This window comes from Pyxicephalus adspersus, chromosome 4 (genome assembly GCF_032062135.1).
Source record: "Pyxicephalus adspersus chromosome 4, UCB_Pads_2.0, whole genome shotgun sequence".
Classification (NCBI taxonomy): domain Eukaryota; kingdom Metazoa; phylum Chordata; class Amphibia; order Anura; family Pyxicephalidae; genus Pyxicephalus; species Pyxicephalus adspersus.
The window spans coordinates 7,360,084-7,382,333 of NC_092861.1; the positions used below are offsets into that span (position 1 = coordinate 7,360,084).

The 22,250-nt window shown below is 42.9% G+C and overlaps 1 protein-coding gene across 4 annotated transcripts in view; it reads right to left on the minus strand.

Moving 5' to 3' along the window:
- DTNB (dystrobrevin beta) overlaps positions 1-22,250 on the minus strand; it is a 73,283-nt gene that overhangs the window by 10,224 nt on the left and 40,809 nt on the right. For 2 of the 4 annotated variants that reach the window (XM_072407309.1, XM_072407310.1), the window contains exons 10-16: positions 20,818-20,889; positions 20,280-20,363; positions 16,889-16,976; positions 14,586-14,671; positions 14,366-14,479; positions 9,389-9,485; positions 1,838-1,855 (exon numbers count right to left, since the gene is read on the minus strand). In XM_072407309.1, coding sequence (XP_072263410.1) covers positions 1,838-1,855; positions 9,389-9,485; positions 14,366-14,479; positions 14,586-14,671; positions 16,889-16,976; positions 20,280-20,363; positions 20,818-20,889 — 559 coding nt within the window. The remainder of the gene's footprint in view (positions 1-1,837; positions 1,856-9,388; positions 9,486-14,365; positions 14,480-14,585; positions 14,672-16,888; positions 16,977-20,279; positions 20,364-20,817; positions 20,890-22,250) is intronic. The other 2 variants (XM_072407311.1, XM_072407312.1) reach the window with 2 other exon arrangements.

A 22,250-nucleotide genomic window follows, 5' to 3' on the forward strand; every position in this document is an offset into this window, starting at 1 on the left:
CTTTCCCTCTGTCAAGTACAAAATACTCTGCTCCCGGCCTTTTCACCTCCTCTTGGATTACACTCATTATGGACCCGATATTGACCGCATGGTCACTATTACCACTAATGGTATGATATTCCCATCATACTCTCCAACATGGCCCTCCATAGAGGTCTGATTACTCCGCTCCATGTCTTCTTTTTACCAGTCTGATAACAACTACCACCAGGATATCATACTCTCCAACATGACCCTCCATAGAGGTCTGATTACTCCTCTCCTGGTCTTCTCTTTACCAGTCTGATTACACTCACCACTAGAATATCATATTCTCCAAATTGACCCTCCATAAGGGTCTGATTACTCTGGTCCTGGTCTTCTCTTTAGCAGTCCGATTACACCCACCACTAGAATATCATATTCTCCAAATTGACCCTCCATAAGGGTCTGATTACTCTGGCCCTGGCCTTCTCTTTAGCAGACCGATTACACCCACCACTAGGATATAATATTCTCCTAATTGATCCTCTGTAAGGTAGAAAATACTTGGTTCCTGACCTTCTTTCTGAGAATTTGCACTTTCAGATAGGACGAAAAAAAATAACTGGAAAGTTATGCAAAACAATTATAATAGAGAATGAAGTGTCTTAATGAAAGTGTTAGCAGATTCTGGAACAAGTAAAGGTGTGAATTCTAATAATTGTAGGCACGAGTTAAAGCAGAACTCCACTTTTTAGATTATTATTAATAATAATTTAGGCCCCCTTGTAATACATACAGTTCACATAAATGGAGGAGGGTGCTACTATTAGGCTGTATTTCCAGGTTGCAGAGTCACCACCACAATTCCAACCAGACAACTGGACTGTGAATGAGGATCACCATCCTTCTCCCTCCTCCTTGCACCTACCCTCATCAGCCACCAATGCAGGAAATGATAGGATGTGGTGTGAACCCCATATGGTACCCTGTGCTGGTATTCCTACGCCAACTCTCAGGTGGATTATAAGTATTTAAAACTAAGACAGAGTTCACCTATTTGTATTAGATTCATTTAACACACCCCAAAATGCATGTGAACCCCATATATCAGATACGATTGGGGAAAGGGAAGAAGTACTTTGGTGTTTTTGCTGCTATCCAGGGTTATGTTAGCAAGATCTCTTCTCACTTCCTGTCCTGCTAATGATATGAATATGTCAGGGTAACTCTCCAACAGCAACACAAAGAGATAAAAATGCTTGATTTCTGTCCATCCATGCTCCAGAATTAAACCATAGCGACACAGGAAGTGAGGAGAAATCTCCCATATAAATAGCAAGAAATACCAATACTTATGGTATGCCGACTGATCAATTTTCCCTTTTGATGGAGCAGTCCATTGAATTGTTTGAGCAAATTGACTTAATTTAGTGAACTAAAATTGATCAATACAGAGTACAGAATTGAAAAAACTTTCATTGGTCAGGTTGGAAAACATTAGTTAATCCTATAGTTATTTTTTGGGACTTCTCAGTCAATTTTTTCCTTTTTCATTACTGTGTTGCAGTACGATCAATTAATTTTCAACCAATAGTTGTCAGCTGATTAAACTAAAGTCACTTCATGTATGACTAGCATCGTCCTTCCCCACTGCAATTAGTATAGCAATTGGCTTGTATTTTATCATAATGTATGTTTTTGTCTTTTCTTTTTGTATGCCCAGAGTTCCGCTTTCTAACAGCCAGTAAGATGTGAAGGACATTTTTTGGGTTAATAAGTATGGCCGGGATTGGCATGCAGGAGGTGACACGTAGGGGCCACACATGGTAAACTTTATCTTTCAGCATATGGACTTCATGCAGCAACTTACTACCTGTTTCTGCTCTTCCTCCTGACGTCACAAGTAGGAAACAAAGGAGAAAAGAAGTGTCAGAAAGAGACTCAATGAGACCTACTATATGGAGATGGATTCAAAGGGTCATTCCACCTGAAACTGATCCTTATGTGCGAATGCTAACGAGCGGAATCATCACAGATTCCCCTAAAAGCTAATTGCACCCATGTGCCAGACAGTACCAAGGAAGCATATTATAGGACTCTAAACAGAGAAAATTTCTGATAGAAAATCAATTTTGGGTGGCCTGGCCCATTAAAAAGATGACAATGATCAATGTTGAAGTACGATGGTGGTAACAAAGGGGGATTCTAAAGAGAAGCACACAGAAGATCAATTAGGAAATAATGGTGGCCTGTTTGTACTTGTGTCCCCTGTGTGTCCCCTACAGCTGACATCTTACAGATCTGTGATACAGCAATCCTTCTCATTGAAGCACGTTACCTGGTGTTACATGGTGCTGCACACCTTCTGCATGATCTCTTCACCTCAGCTTTCCTCTACAGAGGAGACGGTCACCAGTGCCAAGACCATGGGTTGTGGTGCAGCCACCATATCATAATTTTGAATGCACTTACAGAAATCTTTTTAGGCTGGGTGGGTGGAAGCTGTAGGTGGGTGGTGGCCCCTGTACTGTCAGTAACCACCCACACACAGCTGGGTGGTCACTGAAAAGTGTCGGGTGGTGCACCCAGCTATAAATGGTCTGGAGAGAACACTGACGTCGCATACTTTAGGTGCCAGTAAGGTCAAAGCAGGTGCTCTCGGTTTTAGTTTACGATGATTCATCAATAATGGATAATGAAGGGACCGGGTTACTTTAGAATAAAATGGAGCTAACCCCAAGAACATGTAAAACAGTGCAGTTTACAAGTCTTTAGATGTGGTGTCTGCATAAGATTTCCTTAAATTACCTTTTCACCTGCTGATCACGTCAGGAACACTACAGAATCTCCAATGTTCACTCACTGTACAAAATCTTTGGAAAAAACTGTTATCCCCTTAAGAACTACAACACCTCTTCATTTTCCTCCATGAAATGGGGTGCAGGGTTGTTTTGTATTTCAGGAGAGAAGTTAAGGCTGATAATGTGGTTTGACTGCAAACTAATGAGAAGCCTATGATCTCACTCGATTTCTGACATCAGCAGGTATTTGCTGATCCAACCCATACTTTGTGGAACTAGGGAACAAAATATGAGAAGGTAATTGTTCAGATTTACATACACTTACAGGTTCTCTTTATAAATATGGCCACAAGCCTGGAGAAGCCTGTGTGTGTCCCCATATTCTGCTCTCCTCCTCTAAACATTGGACAGTATTCTCCTATGCCTGGGATTGTGATTTCTCTGCATCATTTCATTCCCTCTAAGAATCCAGGCTGGCTTGCTGTAGGAAAATGTGGCCAGCTAATCTTCACTTTATCTTCCTCATGTCCAGATCTATGTAGAAGGATCTTCCATGAGCCACTGAGAGTCTGTAAGCAACGTTTTGCATACATCACTGCATCTCGGAGAGAAGATTTACCTATGGTATCTTTTAATTCTTTTGCTGGTGGTTTATACACAGAGACATTCTATATACTACAAACTATTAGAAATATATGGAAGGCTGGTTGTATTTTGCTAAGGGATCCCCCTGATTTCTAAGTGGACATAATATCACCTATTTATAATGCCAGATTTACATTGCCTGGCCATGAAAAAGCCACCAATTCTAATACTGCATCGGGCTGCCTTTATGTTTTATTATAGCACGCATTTATTACTTACATTTGTCATACTTACTTGCAACTTGCAGTTATTGACTTGTGCTTCTGAATCTAGCAGGAAAACTGACTTTTTTAGGGAAAGTCAATTCCTTAGCACAGCCCCTCTCTTTCTTGCATACCCCAACCCTTTCCCCTTCTGGGTGTGTCAAAATACTGTTTGTGCAGGCCCAGCTCCTACACTTCTCTCTTCGTCTTCATAAGTAACAGAGGGTCTCTTGATCAGCTTTGAATCCACTGAAGTTGCTGCAGAATATTCAAGATGCCTACACAAAAGTCACCAGCCCGCTCTCTATTTTCTTCTCTTTCTGTTCTGACACTCTGACAGGAAGTGAAGATACATATATATATATCACCTTGTAGAAACACAGACCACCCAATGTCTAATAAACAGTTTGCACTTGTTGTACCTATAGAGCAGCAGTGGTCAGTGTACTCTCCAGGCCCTTTTAGCTCTTAGCACTTTTCAGTAAGCACCCGGCTATTTTGGGTTAGTTACTGAAAAGTTGGGTCAAAATACAATGGCCACCACCCACCTACAACTTCTTCCCACCAAGCTTAAAAAAAACTTCTAGGGAGAATACTGGCAGCGGTTTCTCTTTGGGATGGAACTACAGAAGCCCTCCAACCCTCCAGGTGTCTGGCAGTTCACAGAAGAGAACTGGGAATGCTATTTGAAATCGTAGTTCAGGACACACGCAGTTACAAGGACACAAGACTTGACATAATGTATGTTTTTTTTTTTCTCTTGCACTCATTAAATTAATGCAATTATTACCTCTAAGGACTGATTTTACATTTTCATTCTGGGGTTGCGCTATAAGTGATGAAGTTCTTTTTTTTTACCACCAAAGGGAGCACAGGCAAAGGCAGCTGAACATTTATGGTAAATCTGAGTCCCTTGATCAGACAGGGCCCCTTGCACTGTGCTGGACACCCTGGGCTGTACACATTACTGTGAGAATCAGAACTGTTGGCTTGGACTTCAGATTTCCTGTGGCTGATATATCAAAAGACTAACTATGGTAAACCATTTATTCATTCTTTATAAACCAATGCAAAGGTGCAGCCGGCCGAACTCTTGTTCCAGTCATTCTACTTTTGTCTGAAGCCAAAGAAAACAATATGTAGCTGTGGGGTGAAGGCTGCAGATGGCGTGCAGACCAATGTGCCACTATGACCCCCAGCCACACCTATAGATCTTGTGGTTGCTGGGTTCAGCACTAAACTGTAATGTGTTTGGGTTCCTCTTATTGTAATGTATTACAAGATGTACAGTCAGGGAAATAAGTATTTGATCCCCAGTGCTCAAAAGTCAGAGCTCGATGTGCATTGTAATGAGTGAAATAAGTATTTGATCCTCTATCAGCCAGCAAGATTTCAGGCTCCCAGGTGTCTTCCCTGTATGCAGGTAATGAGCAGAGACTGGGAGCACCCTCTGTAAGGCAGTGCTCCTAATCCAAGGTTGTTACAGTACCTGTATAAAACATACCTTTCCACAGAAGTAATCAATCAATAAGATTCCAAACTAGCCACCAAGGCTAAGACCAAAGAGTTGTCCAAGGATGTCACAGACAAGACTGTAGACCAAGGCTGGACTCATCTACAAGACTATCGCCAAGCAGCTTGGTAAGAAGGTGACAACAGCTGGCGCGATAATTCGCAAATGGTAGAAACACAAAATAAATGTCAATCTCCCTCGCTCTGGAGCTTAATGCAAGGTCTCGCCTTGTGGAGTTGCAATGATCATGAGAACGGTGGCAATCCGCCCAGAAATACACGCGGGGAACTTGTCAATGATCTCAGGGCAGCTGGGACAATTGTCACCAAGAAAACAACTGGTAACACACTGCGCCGTGAAAGCCTGAATTCTTGCAGAGCCCGCAAGGTCCCCCTGCTCAAGATTTCACATGTACAGGCCCATCTGCAGTTTGCCATTGAACATCTGAATGATCCAGAGAACTGGGTGAAAGTGTTGTGGTCAGATGAGACCAAAATTGAGCTCTTCGGCATCATCCCAACACGCCGTGTTTGGAAGAGGAATGCTGCCTATGACCCCAAGAACACCATCCCCACTGTCAAACATGGAGGGGGACACATTATGCTTTGGGGGTGTTTTTCTGCTAAGGGGACAGAACACCTTCATTGCATCGAAGGGACTATGAACGGTGCCATGTACCGTCAAAAGTTGGGTGAGCACCTCCTTCCCTCAGCCAGGGCATTGAAAATGGGTGGTGGATTCCAGCATGACAATGACTCAAAACACACGGCCAAGGCAACAAGAAGAAGCACATGAAGGTCCTGGGGTGGCCTAGCCAGTCTCCAGAGTGGTTGATAGGAATCAAATACTTATTTCATTTATTACAATGCACATCAAGCTCTGACTTTTGAGAACTGGGTTTTTGAGGGTTCTTTTGTTGGTATTCTGTCTCTCACACCTACAAGAAACTTATCATTACAATTAAAGACTGGTCATTTTTTTGTCAGAGGACAAACATTAAAGGATCAAATACTTCTTTCTCTCACTGTATGTATGAAAAATAGGAAACAAAGGACTCCCAAAGCACTATGGATTATCTGAAGAGACAGGGGCGGTCACCAGAGAAGTCACTGGACTGCCTTATTGTAGGGAGTTATGGTCCCCTTTTACATTACATTTCTGTGTCTGTACTTCATGCATATTTCCCCATCAAAAGACTCTGATCCCTTTTGTGCAGAAAGCTTAGTCTTTACATTTACTTCTGACCATCCCTACTGTGAAGCATGGAGATGCAAATCTGCCGATTAGGGAGTGTATGAGCAACAGTGTACAGGATACTTAGGGGCAGGTCAGACCTACTTCAGGATCAAGCCTTAAAACCTCTGGAAGGAAATCATTCTTATCATTCTAATTATTATTAAAGATCAGCTGTTATGTTCAAAAACAATACCACTGTATTTGTTGAAGATCCATCCCTACTGTGAAGCATGGAGATGAAAAAAAATGTGCTGCTTGGGGGGTGTGTGAGCTACTTAGGGGCAGGTCAGACCTACTTCGGGATCAAGCCTTAGAACTTCTGGAAGGAAATCATTTTTGTATTTGTTTAAGATCCATCCCTAATGTGAAGCAAGGAGGTGGAAATTTGTTGATCAGGAAGTATGTGAGCTACAGTGTAGAGGATTATTTAGGGGCAGGTCAGACGTTTAGGATTAGACAATCACGTGCCTCTCCCACCTTGCCAGGCACTGGCAGATCACTCGCACCACAGGTTCAGAATCTGCACGTTTGACAGCTGGTGGTAATTCTGCTGAACAGCTCACTACGGCCCCCCTAATTTTCTGCATGAAGCATCCACCCCGAGGCAGTAGTACAATGGCATGAGGAAGCAGTAACCGCACCACAACTTCATATTCAATGTGAACATAGCCTAGGAAAAACTGACTGTAAAATGATTGGACAGGAAGAACGTCTAAAATTATGACAACTACATGGGGGCATTGAGCAGACCAGTCCCTGTCTATAGCAGGCATAGCTCACAGGTCCACTGCCAAGGAAGCAAATCTTAGAGATTCCATGTGACCAGACCTTTCATATTAACAGAAATCCTGCATCAGTTTATATGTGCATTGAACAGATTTTAGGTTTGTTATTTACCTGTAAAGACTCCACTTGTGTAGGTATCCAGAAGCCCCAGGACTGCTGCTGGGCACCGCCATCTTGGATGAGATGTCAGAAGCCCCAGCAAACTCAGCACTGCCTATTAGGTGACTCTAGTATTTTCCTTTGCACCTCCCCTGGCTCCTAGATAAAAGCTTATGTAAGTAGGTGAAAGGAGGGATAAAGGAGCTGGGCCCACACAGACACTAATTAAATACTTCCCAAAGAAGAGAAGGCTATGACATGCATGAAGAGATGGGGCAGTGCTAGTGAATAGACATTTTTTTTTGCATAGAGATGAGATTTATAATAGAATCACATATGGAACAATCCTCCACTTTCTGTACCCAGGTGCATCATTTCTGTATCACCTGCCGCTGCTGCATTCGTATTTTGCATTGGATCCTTTTAGGCAGGAAAACACTGTTACTGTTTTTGGAAAAGCGCTTTGTGTTATGTCTACGACTAGAATAAAATATATTTGATCCCGGCTTTCCTCTAAACATAGTAAGTGTGTGAGATGTATCCATGTAAACAATCACACATCTGCAGAGTAAACAAAGCAAAATCCTAATGAAGAATAGGTCATGATGTCTGCATCAGAGCTGGGGAATACTGAATGAGAGGAGACACTAGGGGGCAGCAAAGGACTCCATGAGAATTCAGAGACATTCACTGACTACAGACCCAATATTCCTGCATCAGTGTCAACCAATAGAAATTCACTGAGATGGACAAAATAATAGAAACACCAGATTTTAGCACTCACTGTGGAGTAGAACAGTGTTCTAGCATCTATTATTGCAGCCATTTCCACCTTGGAGAGCTTACTAAAGATATAGACTGAATACCAGCCTTTATACCTGGAAGACTCAAGAACCACTTCCCACCCTACTACAATGAAATATGAAATCCTTCTGAAGCTGGTAAATTCCTGCAGCGTCCTCCTAAAACAGTAGCCCGATAATTAAACAATAATAGTGCCCCCTGCAGCTGTGAGGGGGTACTGTTATTGCATGACCATAAGCCAGGAGTTACTAGGAAAAGGGGCAGTTAGGGGTGTTTGATGAATGACCACCTACAACCTAACAAAGCACTGGGCTGAAATCTGTAAAATGCCATTGGGATGGCACCAAGGAGCCAGCGTGAACCCGTCCTGGTGTGAATGTCTGTCTGGTTGTCCCAGCATTCATTAAAGGACATCGGTTCAGTGTCTAAATTGCCAAATATCAGCCTTGCCCCTCCCCAAATTACTATAGACTATGGATACTAAAATGCCAATGAGATGGCACCAAGGAGCCAGCCTGAACCCGTCCTGGTGTGAATGTCTGTCTGGTTGGACATATTTTCTCCCAGCATTCATTAAAAGACATCGGTTCAGTGTCTAAATTGCCAAATGACTATAGACTGACTATGGATCCTAAAAATGATAGGGAAAAAGAAGCGTAATTGTTATAACTTGGCTCAGAGGTTAGCACGCTGACCTTGCAGCGCTGGATCCCAGGTTGGAATCTCACCCAGAACACTATCTGCATGGAGTTTGCAGGCTCTCCCCATGTTTGCCTGGGTTTCCCCCCACATTCTGAAACATGCATTTAGGTTATTTGGCTCCCCCCCCTCCACAAAATTGACCTTAGACTGACATATGACTATGGTAGGTACATTAGATAGTGAGCTCCTTTGAGGGACAGCTAGTGACATGACTATGGGCTTTGTACAATGCTGTGTAATATTTAGGCGCTATATAAATCTGTGTAATAATATTAATAATAACTAAATCTGCAGTCAGACATACAGGACCTCGTTCACATTGCACTGAATTCAGAACATGAAATATAACGTATGGTTTTGTTTTAAAGACTAAAGGTGGCGAGGTCAATTAGATCCCAACCACCCCCTGCTTTTATTCATCAGATATATACTAGTAAAAAAAAATATATAAAATAAATAAATATAAATTATATAAAAAAAAAAAAGATATTCAAGGTAAGTAAGGGTGTTTAGTATGTTTGGACTGTGGTGATTACTGATGGTTATGATTGATTGATATCATGGTCCTGACACCAATATAAGTAATGTTCCTAATATAGAACCATCACAGCAGCCATCAGACACAATGGCCTCACCTTTAGCAGCTTCATGAGACCTTCCAGCTGTACCATGAGCTCCCGCCGACTCTCCTGTAATGCAGACATTCGCTGTTCGAGCTCGTCCTTCCGCTGCCTGTAGAAGGAAGAAGGAGGTGATTGTAGCACCAGGCTAGATAGAACATATGTATCCCTATTTAATGTACAGCGCTGTACAATTTGTTGGCACTATATAAATCCTGTTTATTAATAATAGTAATAATAATATGTATTGTTTTACTTCCAGAAATCAATGTCACAACCCAAAACTACTGTTTAGCATTTGGTAAATGCAGAAAAAAACTGATGGATTTTTTGGGTTAAATATATATATAACAACTTCCAGCCAATAGGAGAAGAGCGCCCCCTGTCTTCCTTGGGTATTAACGGACAGTCAATGCTTCCATTAAACATGGAGAGCCATACTCGTCCCATGTAATCTAAAGCACTGAGCCAAGTTTAACAGCTAAAGAGAACGATGGTGAATCTGTCTACTTTCCCTCTAGGGTCTGCCATTGAGTGAATCTTTCACTGAATGAATGGGGTCTGTATTAAAATGCATAGGGACTGGGGTTGTTGTTTACAGAAGACAGAACAGAGAGAATGTGGAAGGGGAGTAAGAAAATAATCCTAACCATCTGACTCTCAGCATTCTCAATGGCATAAGGTGTGTCTGATGGCCAATTCATGTGTGACAATCATGTCTCATACTCCCTGTACCATCCTCGTACCATGTGAACCCCATGAATCCTGGCATTGTTATCCTCGAATATGCCCATACCAGGGGAAGAAAAAAAAAACATTGATGGAAAAACCTGGTTGTTCAGTTTATTCAGGAATTCAGCTATACTCGGTTCTTGGGCACATGATATTGCTAGATCCAGACCTGACCAACTGAAGCAACCTCGGATCATCACACTGCCCCCCACAGGTACCCCGGGGTCATAACACTGCCCCCCACAGATACCCAAGATCATAACACTGCCCCCCACAGGCACACGAGATGATAACACTGCCCCCACAGGCACACAAGATCATAACACGGCCCCCCACAGGCACACGAGATCATAACACTGCTGCCCCCCACAGGCACCCCAGATCATAACACTGCCCCCACAGGTACCCCAGATCATAACACTGCCCCCCCAAAGCAACCCCAGATTATAATACTGCCTTCACAGGGGCTTCAGATCATAACACTGCATTTCTATACATATTTAGTATCCCTAAAATCTTTATAGGATAATGTCATCCTGTCTCTGTTACCCAAATGTTCTCCCGTGCTGTCACCTTGTCACATTCTCCCCCAACTGAGGCTGAAAGTGACCATGAGACTTGAATTGCATGTTCCACTTTTGTCAGGAAATCTGCCCCACAGCAATCACTGGAATGCAAGAGGCAAGAAGAGGCTCCAAAAAGACTACAGAGCAGTGGCTTCAAAATACCCCAAATGAAAAAAAAAAAGCAAAAAATTAATATTTTTAAACCAAAAAGGCAGCTGTTAGATACACGGTACTAAAGCAAATGAAATTCATTTATTCAGTTGGGTCTGACGTTCCCATCATCAGTAGGAGATCTTGGTGAAAAATTAATGCAACTCTGGCTGTGAATAAATATTGTAACATTGAATAAGCTTATGGAAATGTGTGGATGGTGTGCCGTAATCAAAGCTAAAGGCTGTCCTTATATTACAGTGTATGCTTTAAAGTGTCCCAGTCATGTAAGATCCTGACAGATTAACTGACCTGGGGGGCAACTGCCATCATTCCAGCCTGACCACTGATATAACAACTGACTGGAATTCTGTTCCCACATTGTCTTAGTAATAAGGAGTCACCTTTCTTGTCATGAAGACCACGGAAATAAATTTGGGAACTTTATGTCCTAGGAATACCCAGGGGTGTTAGGATGGAGTGAGCAGCCTTTGTTAGCCATCAATAAGTTGTCTAAGTTTGCAGTACAAGCTTTATATAGACACGTCCTATATAGAGGTCGCAGTCAGTGGCAGGCTAGGATTGGAGGTAGGACACAACCCCTACCCAAGCTCACGCTGTGATGCCAAAGCTCCATTTTTACACGCTTTTAATATTTTTTCCCGTATCAGCATCTTGTTGCTAAAAGTAAAGCGTTTTGAAATGGAAACAACCTGACATTTTTGGGTCACATCATAGATTTAATGAAAACCAAGAATGTATGTGCACATTAGAGTCAAAGCCCTCATTCTGCTCACTGTGGCTTTCCAACTGTTCCAGAAACGGCCTTAGGTTTTTTAAGGTTTGTCCCTAGAAATGTCATTCCAGTGTCTTATCGATCAATAGTATTATAGAAATCCCTGCTTTTCTATATTTCCTATTTATTTCACCTAAATGAAAACCAGTTTAAATTGTAAAATACACCAGTGTTCTCTCTAGACCCTTTTAGCTGGGCGAACCACCCAGCACTTTGGGCCAGTGGACAGTTGGGGCAGTGGAAAGTATGGTGGAGGGGTAGAAAGTTGAAAGATTTATGAGGATTACTGGATATCTACGGCACTAAATGTGTCACATGATGCCATGCTCACTTTACACCACCTGGTTCCAGCTTCTCTCCACCCAGATGAGAAAACATTTCCAGGGAGAACAGTGTACACCTACGTGGCCAAAGGTTTGTGGTTACCTGATCATCATTACTATATGAGCTCCAAGGACAACCCATTCTAGAACAATGGGTATTATTGTGGATATGTTGGTCTGGATCTTCTAGGGGACCCTGCACAATATCTAGAGTGCATCTGTGTAAAATTACCAGTACCCGACTCATTAATTAGAGGGATAGGCATACCTTTGGTCTTGTATTGGTAGCGAAGGGTTGCAAATGCTTTAGGACCAAACCTTTGGCCATTTAGAGTGTATGTAATAGCAGCTCAAGGATCCCCTGGCAACTTCTGGTGGAACCCAAGGGTTCCAAGGAACCCTGGTTGCGAATAGCTGACCTACACAGTGGTATATGCACAGACCTAAGCTGTGTAGGTCGGCCATTCTCAGTCAGGGTCCAGTGAAACTCTTGGCTTCCTGCAGAAGCTGCCAGGGGTTCCTTTATTGGTGGCTAATTGACATCTGAAAAGAAGGTGCCTGCGTGGATTCAAAGCCGACACCACTTGGTAGAACCAGCTGAGAGATAGCTGCCTGTAAAGATGGCATTCTGACCAATTCTGTAAGGAAATCAGAAATTCTTCCCATGGGCAAAGAACGCAATAGCATTTTCCTATTGACTGTAGTAGTAGGGGTTTCTCCCAGAGACCTGGGGGTTCCTCGTGGTTAGAAAAGGCTGGCATGAGCGATGGGAGCCCAGAATGTGCCAGGGAGAGGCAATAAGAGGCCCAGAATGTGCCAGGGAGAGGCAATAAGAGGCATTATCATTCTAGAGTAAAATACATGTCCTCTCTATAGGGGGTGTGGCATGGGAACATTTCTAAATTTCAATGATCAATCATTAATGATCACAAGGATCACTTTCAAACAGTCCAGCACTCCAGCTTGACACCAGAACAAACTTTTATTGATGCTGACAAGAAACCACAATGGAAGCTTGTTTCTTTTTTCTTGTATCAACACCAGGTGGCACTGCAAACGCCATCCAGGGACCCGTGGCATGTAAAAAGCCAGCAGGCAGGTAGGCACAATTACTATAATCCTTATAATAAAGATTTAAGGGAAAAGGTGTTGATCTCATTATTTTTGGAATTTACCACAAACATGGGAGCGTGAAACAGGACGTTCGGCCTTTCTGTGATATCATGATCCGTAAGCTCATGAAACAGACTAGCCATCACATACAATGTGGTTTTGGTCACCCAAGCAGAAAAAAATGACGCTGCCTATTTATCATATAGATTACACTTTCTCCCCTGGAAGTTGTCTTTGTGTTTAGTTGAAGAGTGCTCGTCCTCTCCCAGCCCTCTAAAGGATTTGTTCAGCATGAGCGGCTTTTGTGGATCCTCGTTGACCCTCATTAATGTATTAAAGCCATATTTAATTCATGGTACATGGTTCCTGAAAGTGGCGCTCAGCTCGATGAATGATTTAACACATGCCAGAGTTAAGCTGAGGCTTGTGCGGTGACGAGACCAGCTAGGCTTCTTTTAACTAACTTATATTACAGTCGGAGTATATGTTCTGTGCCAGGGGTCTCTATACACCAAGGGGGCATATGATGGGTTGAGGGATACTTCAACCTGGAAAATAAGAACTCCAGCTACAGCTCAACCAAATTACCTGCCAATAGATGTAGTCCACTCTCTGCTCTTTCCTCCTGTTAGAATATTCCCAGTATGAACGCAATACAGTGCGACTGGCCCTTAGTGCTGTCCCTTCCTCTTCTAGTGTGTGGGCTGTGCTCTATGGCAGAACAATGTAAATCTGAAGACAGCATGAACACAACTACAAATCCTTTGGCAGATAACCCCCAGATATCAGTGTATATAGCGGTTTGGTTGGAGTTCAGGTTTTCGAGGCCATCATAGGAATAATTTGGAGGCTGCTGATGTTAACTATTCAGCTCATATAATGATCCCCCACCTTCTAAGGACCTGAAAGAGATCTGCAGAAAGAAGCTTTGCCTTTATTCCTGCTCCTTAGACTATAGAAGACAGAGGGTTCTCTGCATAGAGTGTGAGGGTAAATTATAGAAAACCTTTGAATGGGAGAATAATTCCTGGTGAGTTATTGGCCTGATGTGCTGCACATCTGTATAAAATGCCTGGTGTGAAATCATTAAGAAATCCATTCTAGGTTTGCTGAATCACCTAGGTTGTCCTAAGATAGTCTATGATGATAGTCTAACTTCTTCAGCCTTGGCGAGCTTTAATAAATCAGGCTCCTTCTACCTGAATGTGCACAAAAGCATCAAATACCAGGGCCATGTACTGTACATTCCTGTTATTTGATAATGCTATGCATACCCCTGGTGAGAAGAAGTGTCCAGCAATATCAGACTTACCGTAGTAGTCGCAGCTCTGCCAGGAGTGTGGGGTTCTGCTGCGCCTTCTCGGGGGTAGGTTGGGAGGCCTGTTCATGTTCCAGACGCAACCGCTGGATCTCCTGTAATATCTCTCTGCAACAACAGAAAAAGTATATGACGCTCCTGGAGCTGATAGCGGCTGAACACCAATCCTCATTATTCCTACGACAACAATCCTCATTGTTCCTACAGACATTACCTGTTCTTGTTCTCCAGCTCGGTGATCAGCTGCCGCTGTTGCTTGTTAGCGTCGAAGTTGAAGCTGAGATCAGTAGGGGGACGAGGCTGTGGAGAATGAGATAAAAATCTTAATTTCTACAAGTCAGGTCTGCCCACCTTTACTGTATTTTATACTTTGTGCTGTGATCTGACCCTTCGGGAATAACCACAGAGTTATCCAAAGCCAATCAGATCAGTAGATTTATTCTAATAGTCTAGATGCCCTGGCTTGGGAAGGTTTACAGCAGACCCAAAATATTGCTACGATATAGAGGATGCGTTTTCTGGAACACCATTCATGTGCAAAATGTGAATGTAAACCCCCCAAAAATTGCTCCATTTTGGTCTGATAAATATACTACACCATTTTAAAAATACCTGATTGATCAGTATAAATAAAAAATTTTGTCTGCCTGTGCTTCACGGTTATCAGTAAACATTGTTCCCAGTTCTGAGGACTACAGAACACCTTCCGTCAATGTAATAGAGATTAGAGGTGAAAGAGGTGTTCTGTATTACTGTCCTAGACTGACAACCCTACCCATACATATGTACAGTACAGTGAGTGTTGTCACCCTAGGACAGAAAGTGTGTTACTGGCAGATCCCTGGGTGAAATGAAAAAGGCCAGGGTCAGATATCCATAAGGATCCAGCGATCCCATGTGGCTTCAGGCAGCCGATCACTTTCACGGAGAACCAGCATCTGCACATGTGACAGCTTGTGGAATAGAGAGGTACTGGCACCACTCAAGGCCGCCCCCATTCATTCTCTATGGGGCTGTCATGGGGAAAAGCTACATGTAGAGTCTCTTACGGGGCATAAGGAAGTGGTAACCACACCACAACCTCATGGCCAGTGTGAACATTGCATTGAACATTTAAACACTGGTAAGCTGCGATGCAATAAATTCTTGTTCTTGGGTTCAGAAAGGCTTTAAATACCAAGGACAGGGGGAGTCAATGCAAACTGATGCCCTGGTGCCATCAGTGAAGACATATTTACTTGTGACTGCTAACAGGCAAATATGTTATTTTAATTTGTCTGTCATAGTGACAAGTTTTTATTAAAGGAACCCAAAGCCGTGACATTCTCATGTGTAATTGGCATCTGCAATCAGCTGACTGATTTTAGGGGAATGAATAATTGTAGAACTTGGAAAACTTCCCGATTTCAAACTTCCTATTCAAAGGCATTTCAACATGAAGGAGATTGCTTGTGTCTGCATGTCAGATAAATGGACACTTCTAAAGATTGCAAATGGTATTGCACAATATTCACACAGCTCAAACTTATATATTCAAGAAAAATAAAACCCTGAATGTTTTGTAAAATATTAAAGATGAGACCTGTGCCCAGTATATAGATATCAATGACATCAGATCTTGGGTGGGGTTTCAATGTATTTTAATTATTATTTTTTAATTTTACAACCAGCCTATTACCCCCCTAGATGCGCAGGTGACAGGTCTTCTTTATGAGAACATCAGAGGTTTGTTCTCTCATGTTTGCTCAAAACACAGTGATTCTCTTTTCACCCTACAGAGAATAGATCGGGGAGTTGGATCCCGCTTTCACTAGCACAACTTCCCACTTTTTTGGTGAAGCCAGAAACCACAGCAGGGCACTTCTTTCGTTGCCTGTAGAAGGGAGCGGGAGGCTTTACAGCTTTACAAACACCCTGATCACTTTTACATTGCAGGCAGGAGCAGGCTGGTAAAATTTAATACAAGATCAAGGCTGACAGCAGAGATCTGTCCATGATTGCATAGGTGACGGAAAAACGCTACGTACACACGTCAGATGTTTCTTGACCGATAATCGCCTGAGGGCTGAGATCAGATGAGAATTTGGTGTGTGTACACCGCTCGTCGTTGTTCGGCGAATGCACGGACAACAAACGCTCATAATAAAAAATAAGGGGAGCGAGCGCAGCAGAGTGCCGCTCCAACGTTCTCTACCTCCCATTGCCATAGAGCAGAACGGCGCTGTATGTACAACGATAGTTCATGCATCGTGCAGTCTTTTGTCATAGGAAAGGAACATTAAAGATCATTTTACAATGACAGTTATTACATGTGTGTACGAAGCCTGAGTCTTTGTCCCTGCAGCTACAGGGAAAGCAGTAAGGGACCAGCAAAGGTAGAAGTCTAAAATGAGAATCTAAAACCAAAATAGAAACTAGGACTGAACATTAAAAATGATAAAAACAGCTTGTACTCTCCACCCTCTACCTTTACAGTAAGATGTTTATTACTAAAAAATATCAGCAGGTGACACTCACTGAATTGCCAGCTTCTGCAGCTAGCCGAGCGGCGTATCTTGCAATCAGGCGGTGCTCCTCGTCCAGTCGGCTGGGGCTGTCAAGTACACTGTGAAGACAAACACAGCGGTAAGCACTAAACAAGCAACGAGTACAATCTGTGGTGTCAGGGACAGGAGATACAGAGAAGTTTGTTACATCTGTCACATGGTGACAATTGGGAGAAAGGAAATGCGCAGTATACTTACCTCTCTTCCTGGATGGCATCTGTAGGATGGTGCAGCTTGCATTAACCATACCGGTGATTCATGAGTGACTTGAGTCAGAGAATGAGGAACACGACCACAGATAACGATGACAATCAAATATTTATTCCTACATATTTATACTGGTGAGGGTTGACTTATAAAAGATTTGCATGTTTTATCTTAGTTTTTGCAAGTCAATGACTTCAGATTGGCTGCTGGAACCTCAAAATAAATTATCTTACAATCATGTCCTGTCCACAAACCACACACTGCCTTCCACAACCTCAAATTGCAAAATAACGTCAAATAACCCAGGTACATTTTCAGTTGTGCTGCTGTGCCTATGCCTACTGCCTTTACCGTCCACCTTTCTGACCTTAATATACAGACTGGGACATTTCAAAGCCAAGGGAGGCCATTCTTGGCTCTAGTTACATGGAGGAGCTCTTTACAATGTCCTCCGTATTAGGTATTCCTGTCCTCTGCGCTTTGTGCATGACATACTCCTCACAACAGCCCTCTGTGCTCTACATACTCCTGACTACGCATTATGAACTCCAGCCTTGGGTCCCTAAGCATTATACATTCCTGAGCTCAGTTTAAGGGTCATTTTAAAGCTAGCCACTGGTGTAACAACAGAAACACAATTTGCTATATCCATGAGCAACTACCTGATTGGATAAAAAAAAAAAATGGATTGTCTAGATGCCCCTAACCTTGTAAAGCTGATAAATGATGATAAATCTAAAAAAAGTTTGTACAAATGTTGTTTTGCCTGGCATAAGTTGCATTGTTGCAATGCCATCATTCCAAGCAATATGTCCTCTGAAAGTAAAATGTGCAGGACTGCTTGTGTGCATGCCTGGCACATAACTGCTCGCCTCTGTGCACATGGCAAACACACACTCTTGACCCTTCAGCCAGCTCTATGGTGCCAGGTAGACTATTTAAAAGCTCCACTCCATTCCTCCATTGTTAAGTGGTCTGGAGCTTATCCTGTGCCTGACCTGACTTGTGTAATCTAGAATTACTCAATGAGATTTGGATTTAACTCCTGTCCTGCTTCTTGGATTGCCCACAGGTTTTGTCATTTGTACTTTGATTACCTGAATGTGACCTTGGCTTGTTACTTGTCCCTACCTCTGCTCCTCACATGGAAACAAGTTACTGACCTTGGCTTGTAGTCTAAACCTGCAAGCAAGTTGCCAACATCGGCCTGTTTCCTGACCTGCATTTCCTCGTTGATCTGTGCCTCATTCTGCCAGGAAATTGTGAACTTTGGCTCCTTGTGACTACACTCCATCAGTTGCACTCTTGCTCCTCTGTCCCCATTACCTGGTTCACCCCGGCCAGAGAAACAAGAGAGACCCTCCTCACCTTTTCAGGCATTCAGCAATTACTTTCTATGCTTTTTCTTCATTCCTCTCTCCCATTAGAGTAAAGAAATTAAAATGTAATGAGGAGTATGTGGCTTACTCCATGTGGCAATAGTAGGCTCAGGATCCAGCAGCAATGGATACTGAAAAAAAGACTAATATGTACTACTGCACATGAGGATAATACTGAGAATGGTTTAAATTTCACTTGGTTCTCGCATCCAACAAACGCCTAGGGTTGAAAATGAAATATCCAAATGAATGGGGACACTGGGACGTCACCGTCAGCAAATTTGCTCCAGACGGCAAAGAAGAAACAATGTTAGGAAGCGAGCTGGCAGGCCATTTATGTTCCTGCTGCATCCGGGGGAGCGGCGATAATTACTTTGTTCTTTGGTCTCGGTGTGACGATGGAGCATGCAGCGCTATCCGGCGAGCGCCCACTGGACAATTCTATTGATCACCAGAAAGAAGGCAGCTCCTTGGACTCCTTGATAGTGATAGCAGCGCGTTCTATTTTTAGGCTGGTACAGCAAGAAGATGAAACCGCGATCTCACATGTCTTAAAGGGTCGGGCCACAAAACCCGGTCCTATGCAGGATAATTTCCTGGTCTGCTCCAAATGCATAACACATCTGTTAATTGAGGCTTTGTTTTCAGTGTCCTTCAACTAAAATCCAAAAAAAGAAATGCAAAATGGCTTCATAGTGAATTGATTTTGATGCCAGGGCAGACTGTTATATTCAGCACATTACCTGTTTTAGCGTTAAACCCTGGGTAATGTGTGAATTGTGTTACTGGCTAAATGATTTATAAGCCTCATCAGCTAGTCATAGCCTGCAGGTATTCCTTCCAGACAGCCGATATATCTGTAACCTCTCCTGAATCCATTGCTGGTAAAGTAAATATCAGGAGGAAAAAATAAAACCGTGCATCTTTGGAAAATAGGCATTTCTCATGTTGTAATTACATAAAGATACCCATGTTGATTGGCTAGAAATCCGGTGTGTTCCTAACATCCTCTAGTGAATGGACAATGTATACAAAGGCCGCTCCATAAACACAAGGTTTGATTTGTTTGGTGTGGAGGAATGAGTGTCCTGCACAGGTCTGGGACATGAACTCATGAGAGTCAGGTCTTCCCATCCAATATTAGCACCTTACCTTGAGGAAGTTTTCCTAGAAGAATGGAGGCCGCTAAAGGGTGATGACCATGCTTTTGGAAAGGGTGCTATGGTCAGGTGTCCACAAACTTTTTATCCTACAGTGTAAAAGCACTGCAAATCATGCTACAAATACAAAATCACCTTTTACTTTATTATTCTTGAAAAAAATGAATTTCAATGGAAGCTTTGTGCTCTGTTATATTATACTACACACCAGATAGTATCCCACATCAGCCTTCCAGTTGGGGTGGCTGTTTTGTGATGAACCTGACAGAGAGGCGCTTAGGTGGGCAAACAAATAGGCAACAGACAATATAATAGAAGTTCAGAGACCAAGAATTGAGCAAGGAGCATGCAGAATAGAGGATTCTTGAAAGAGTGGTCACCCTCTGCAGCCATTTATCAAAACTGGAACGATTTGGGGTGGCAGGGATGGGGGTAGTTACCACTCTGCCATGGCTCATGGATGAAGCAGATACAAATGCATCTATATTATAAGGAAAAGATTAAGAGAGAGGAGAGACAGCAAGTGCAGAGGAATATAATTTCCAGGAGCTGTTAGCGTGTCCTTTGACAGTGAAGACTGAAAGATGGAGAAAGTTTTGAGCAGCGTTGGACTAACCGTGTGCCGCTGCGTAGGCGAGCCACATAGTCCGCTATCAGCGTGTGCTCGTCGGGTACACGTCCGCCTGTGTCCATGTGTAACCTAGTGACAATCGGTGAGAAATGAGAGACAATGTTAATGAGGGGAACGCACAAGGCCCTTGAGGGCAGCAGGCTGCCGAAGCAGCGATGACACGAGATACACATAATAATCTGACAAGACGGAATGGTGTTGGCCACCTACGCCAATGTAAAAGACATCTTATTGTGATATGATACATTCTAGAGAATTCTGTTGGTGTGTCTGCTTCAGGCCCCACATGTAACCCAAGGAATCGGTGTGTCTGGTATTAATGAAGCTGTCTTGTCTTCCTTGCTCTCCGGAGAGAATTTGTCTTCTGACGGCGTGACAAAAAGGTATATAGATAAAAACACAGAGCGCATGCATTGTCCTGACGCTGGAGAATATCATTTTATTTACAGCTTGGATACAAATCACGCAGCTCTGGGCTTCCATTATAAAAGGATCGTCAATAAAGAGAGGATCAGCCACCTACCTTTTAGTGGGTGTGGGTGCTCCAGACGAGATGTGAGTGACCATGGCATCATTCATGTTGGGGCGAGATGGGCTGAAAGGAAGACAAGAAAACAATTAATGAACGCTGAAATCAATCTGCTGTACAAGTTACCTGTTCATGACTTACATACCTACTATTGGCCATCACTTACAGGCAGAATATGAGTGAAAAAGGATTTGAAGTAGACCAGTAATGTTACAAGGCAGCATGACATGGCACAATATACTGGAACAGTACCATTTCCCAACAATGCTCAGCCTTTACACTCCAGTCCATTAACTTTGTCTACAGCAACCCTTTTAGCATGCAGGACCCTTCAACTAACTTTCAGGTCTTCAGGGAACCCCTTCTCTAAATACTATATCCCCAGCTCACAGTATATTATTATGGGGGTCAGTAGGAAGAATGTCAATTTTACAGATAGTCAAAAAGATTATTAATTTCACCTAAACTGACCTGAGAGTCACATTCCCCATTGCTCAAGGAACCCCAACAAATTCTGAATGAGAAATGTTGATCTAGACTATGATGTTGCCATCAGATTTGAGCAAGCAGAATGGAGAATTTCCCTAGTCATCAAGAGAAAACAATAAAGCTTTGCAGCAAGCGGAGAGGATGGAGCAATGGCTGATCAGTGTCAGACAACTGTGGACACCGCATAGCACATGTGCACCCCCCTGCATTGGGACATAGAAATGCACCAGGATTTACATCTCTAAAGCCCAGCCTGTGGCTTGGAGGCTGCATGTGGTCCTTGGGCACTCAGGACCTCTGCAGACAGCCTGTGTTTCCTTTACAAGATGCCTACTTGGGTCAGTAAAGTACAACCATTCCAAAAGGCTGGATTCTGGTAAATAAATTCTGTGCTGCTCATCACATGACCCCTTCATTAAAACTTGGATTTTCAGCAGACCCATAAACTCCAGTCTATGAGCAAGACGTAATATTGTGTCATGTATGTACTCAGTCTACAACTGTCTCAAGCTGCATTACCTTCATCCAAAATAATATGTGGCCCCTTGGCGATGTCAGGGGCCACATTGGTAGCTCCCTATATCGAGCACGTTGACCGCCACTGATCTACTTGATTCTCCGGATTTCCCCGGAAGTAAATGGTGATCCTGGAAGAGGCCTAAACAATAACAGCACCATGCTTATGTAGAAAAAAGCAGATTGAGTGGCATTGTCATGGCATGGTCATGTGATCCCTGTAAGAGGTGATACATACCTGGAGGTGTTATAGTGACCGTGCCCCAACAAACAACAATAAAGAGAGTTCCCCAACACCAGAAATATAATAAAACATAAAATTAAAATCTATCAAAACTGGAATGTACAATAAAAAATGCTGAAAACCCTACAGGGTTGCGTAGCTTGATGGAGGCGATAAGCCACAGGAAGGGTTACAGTAT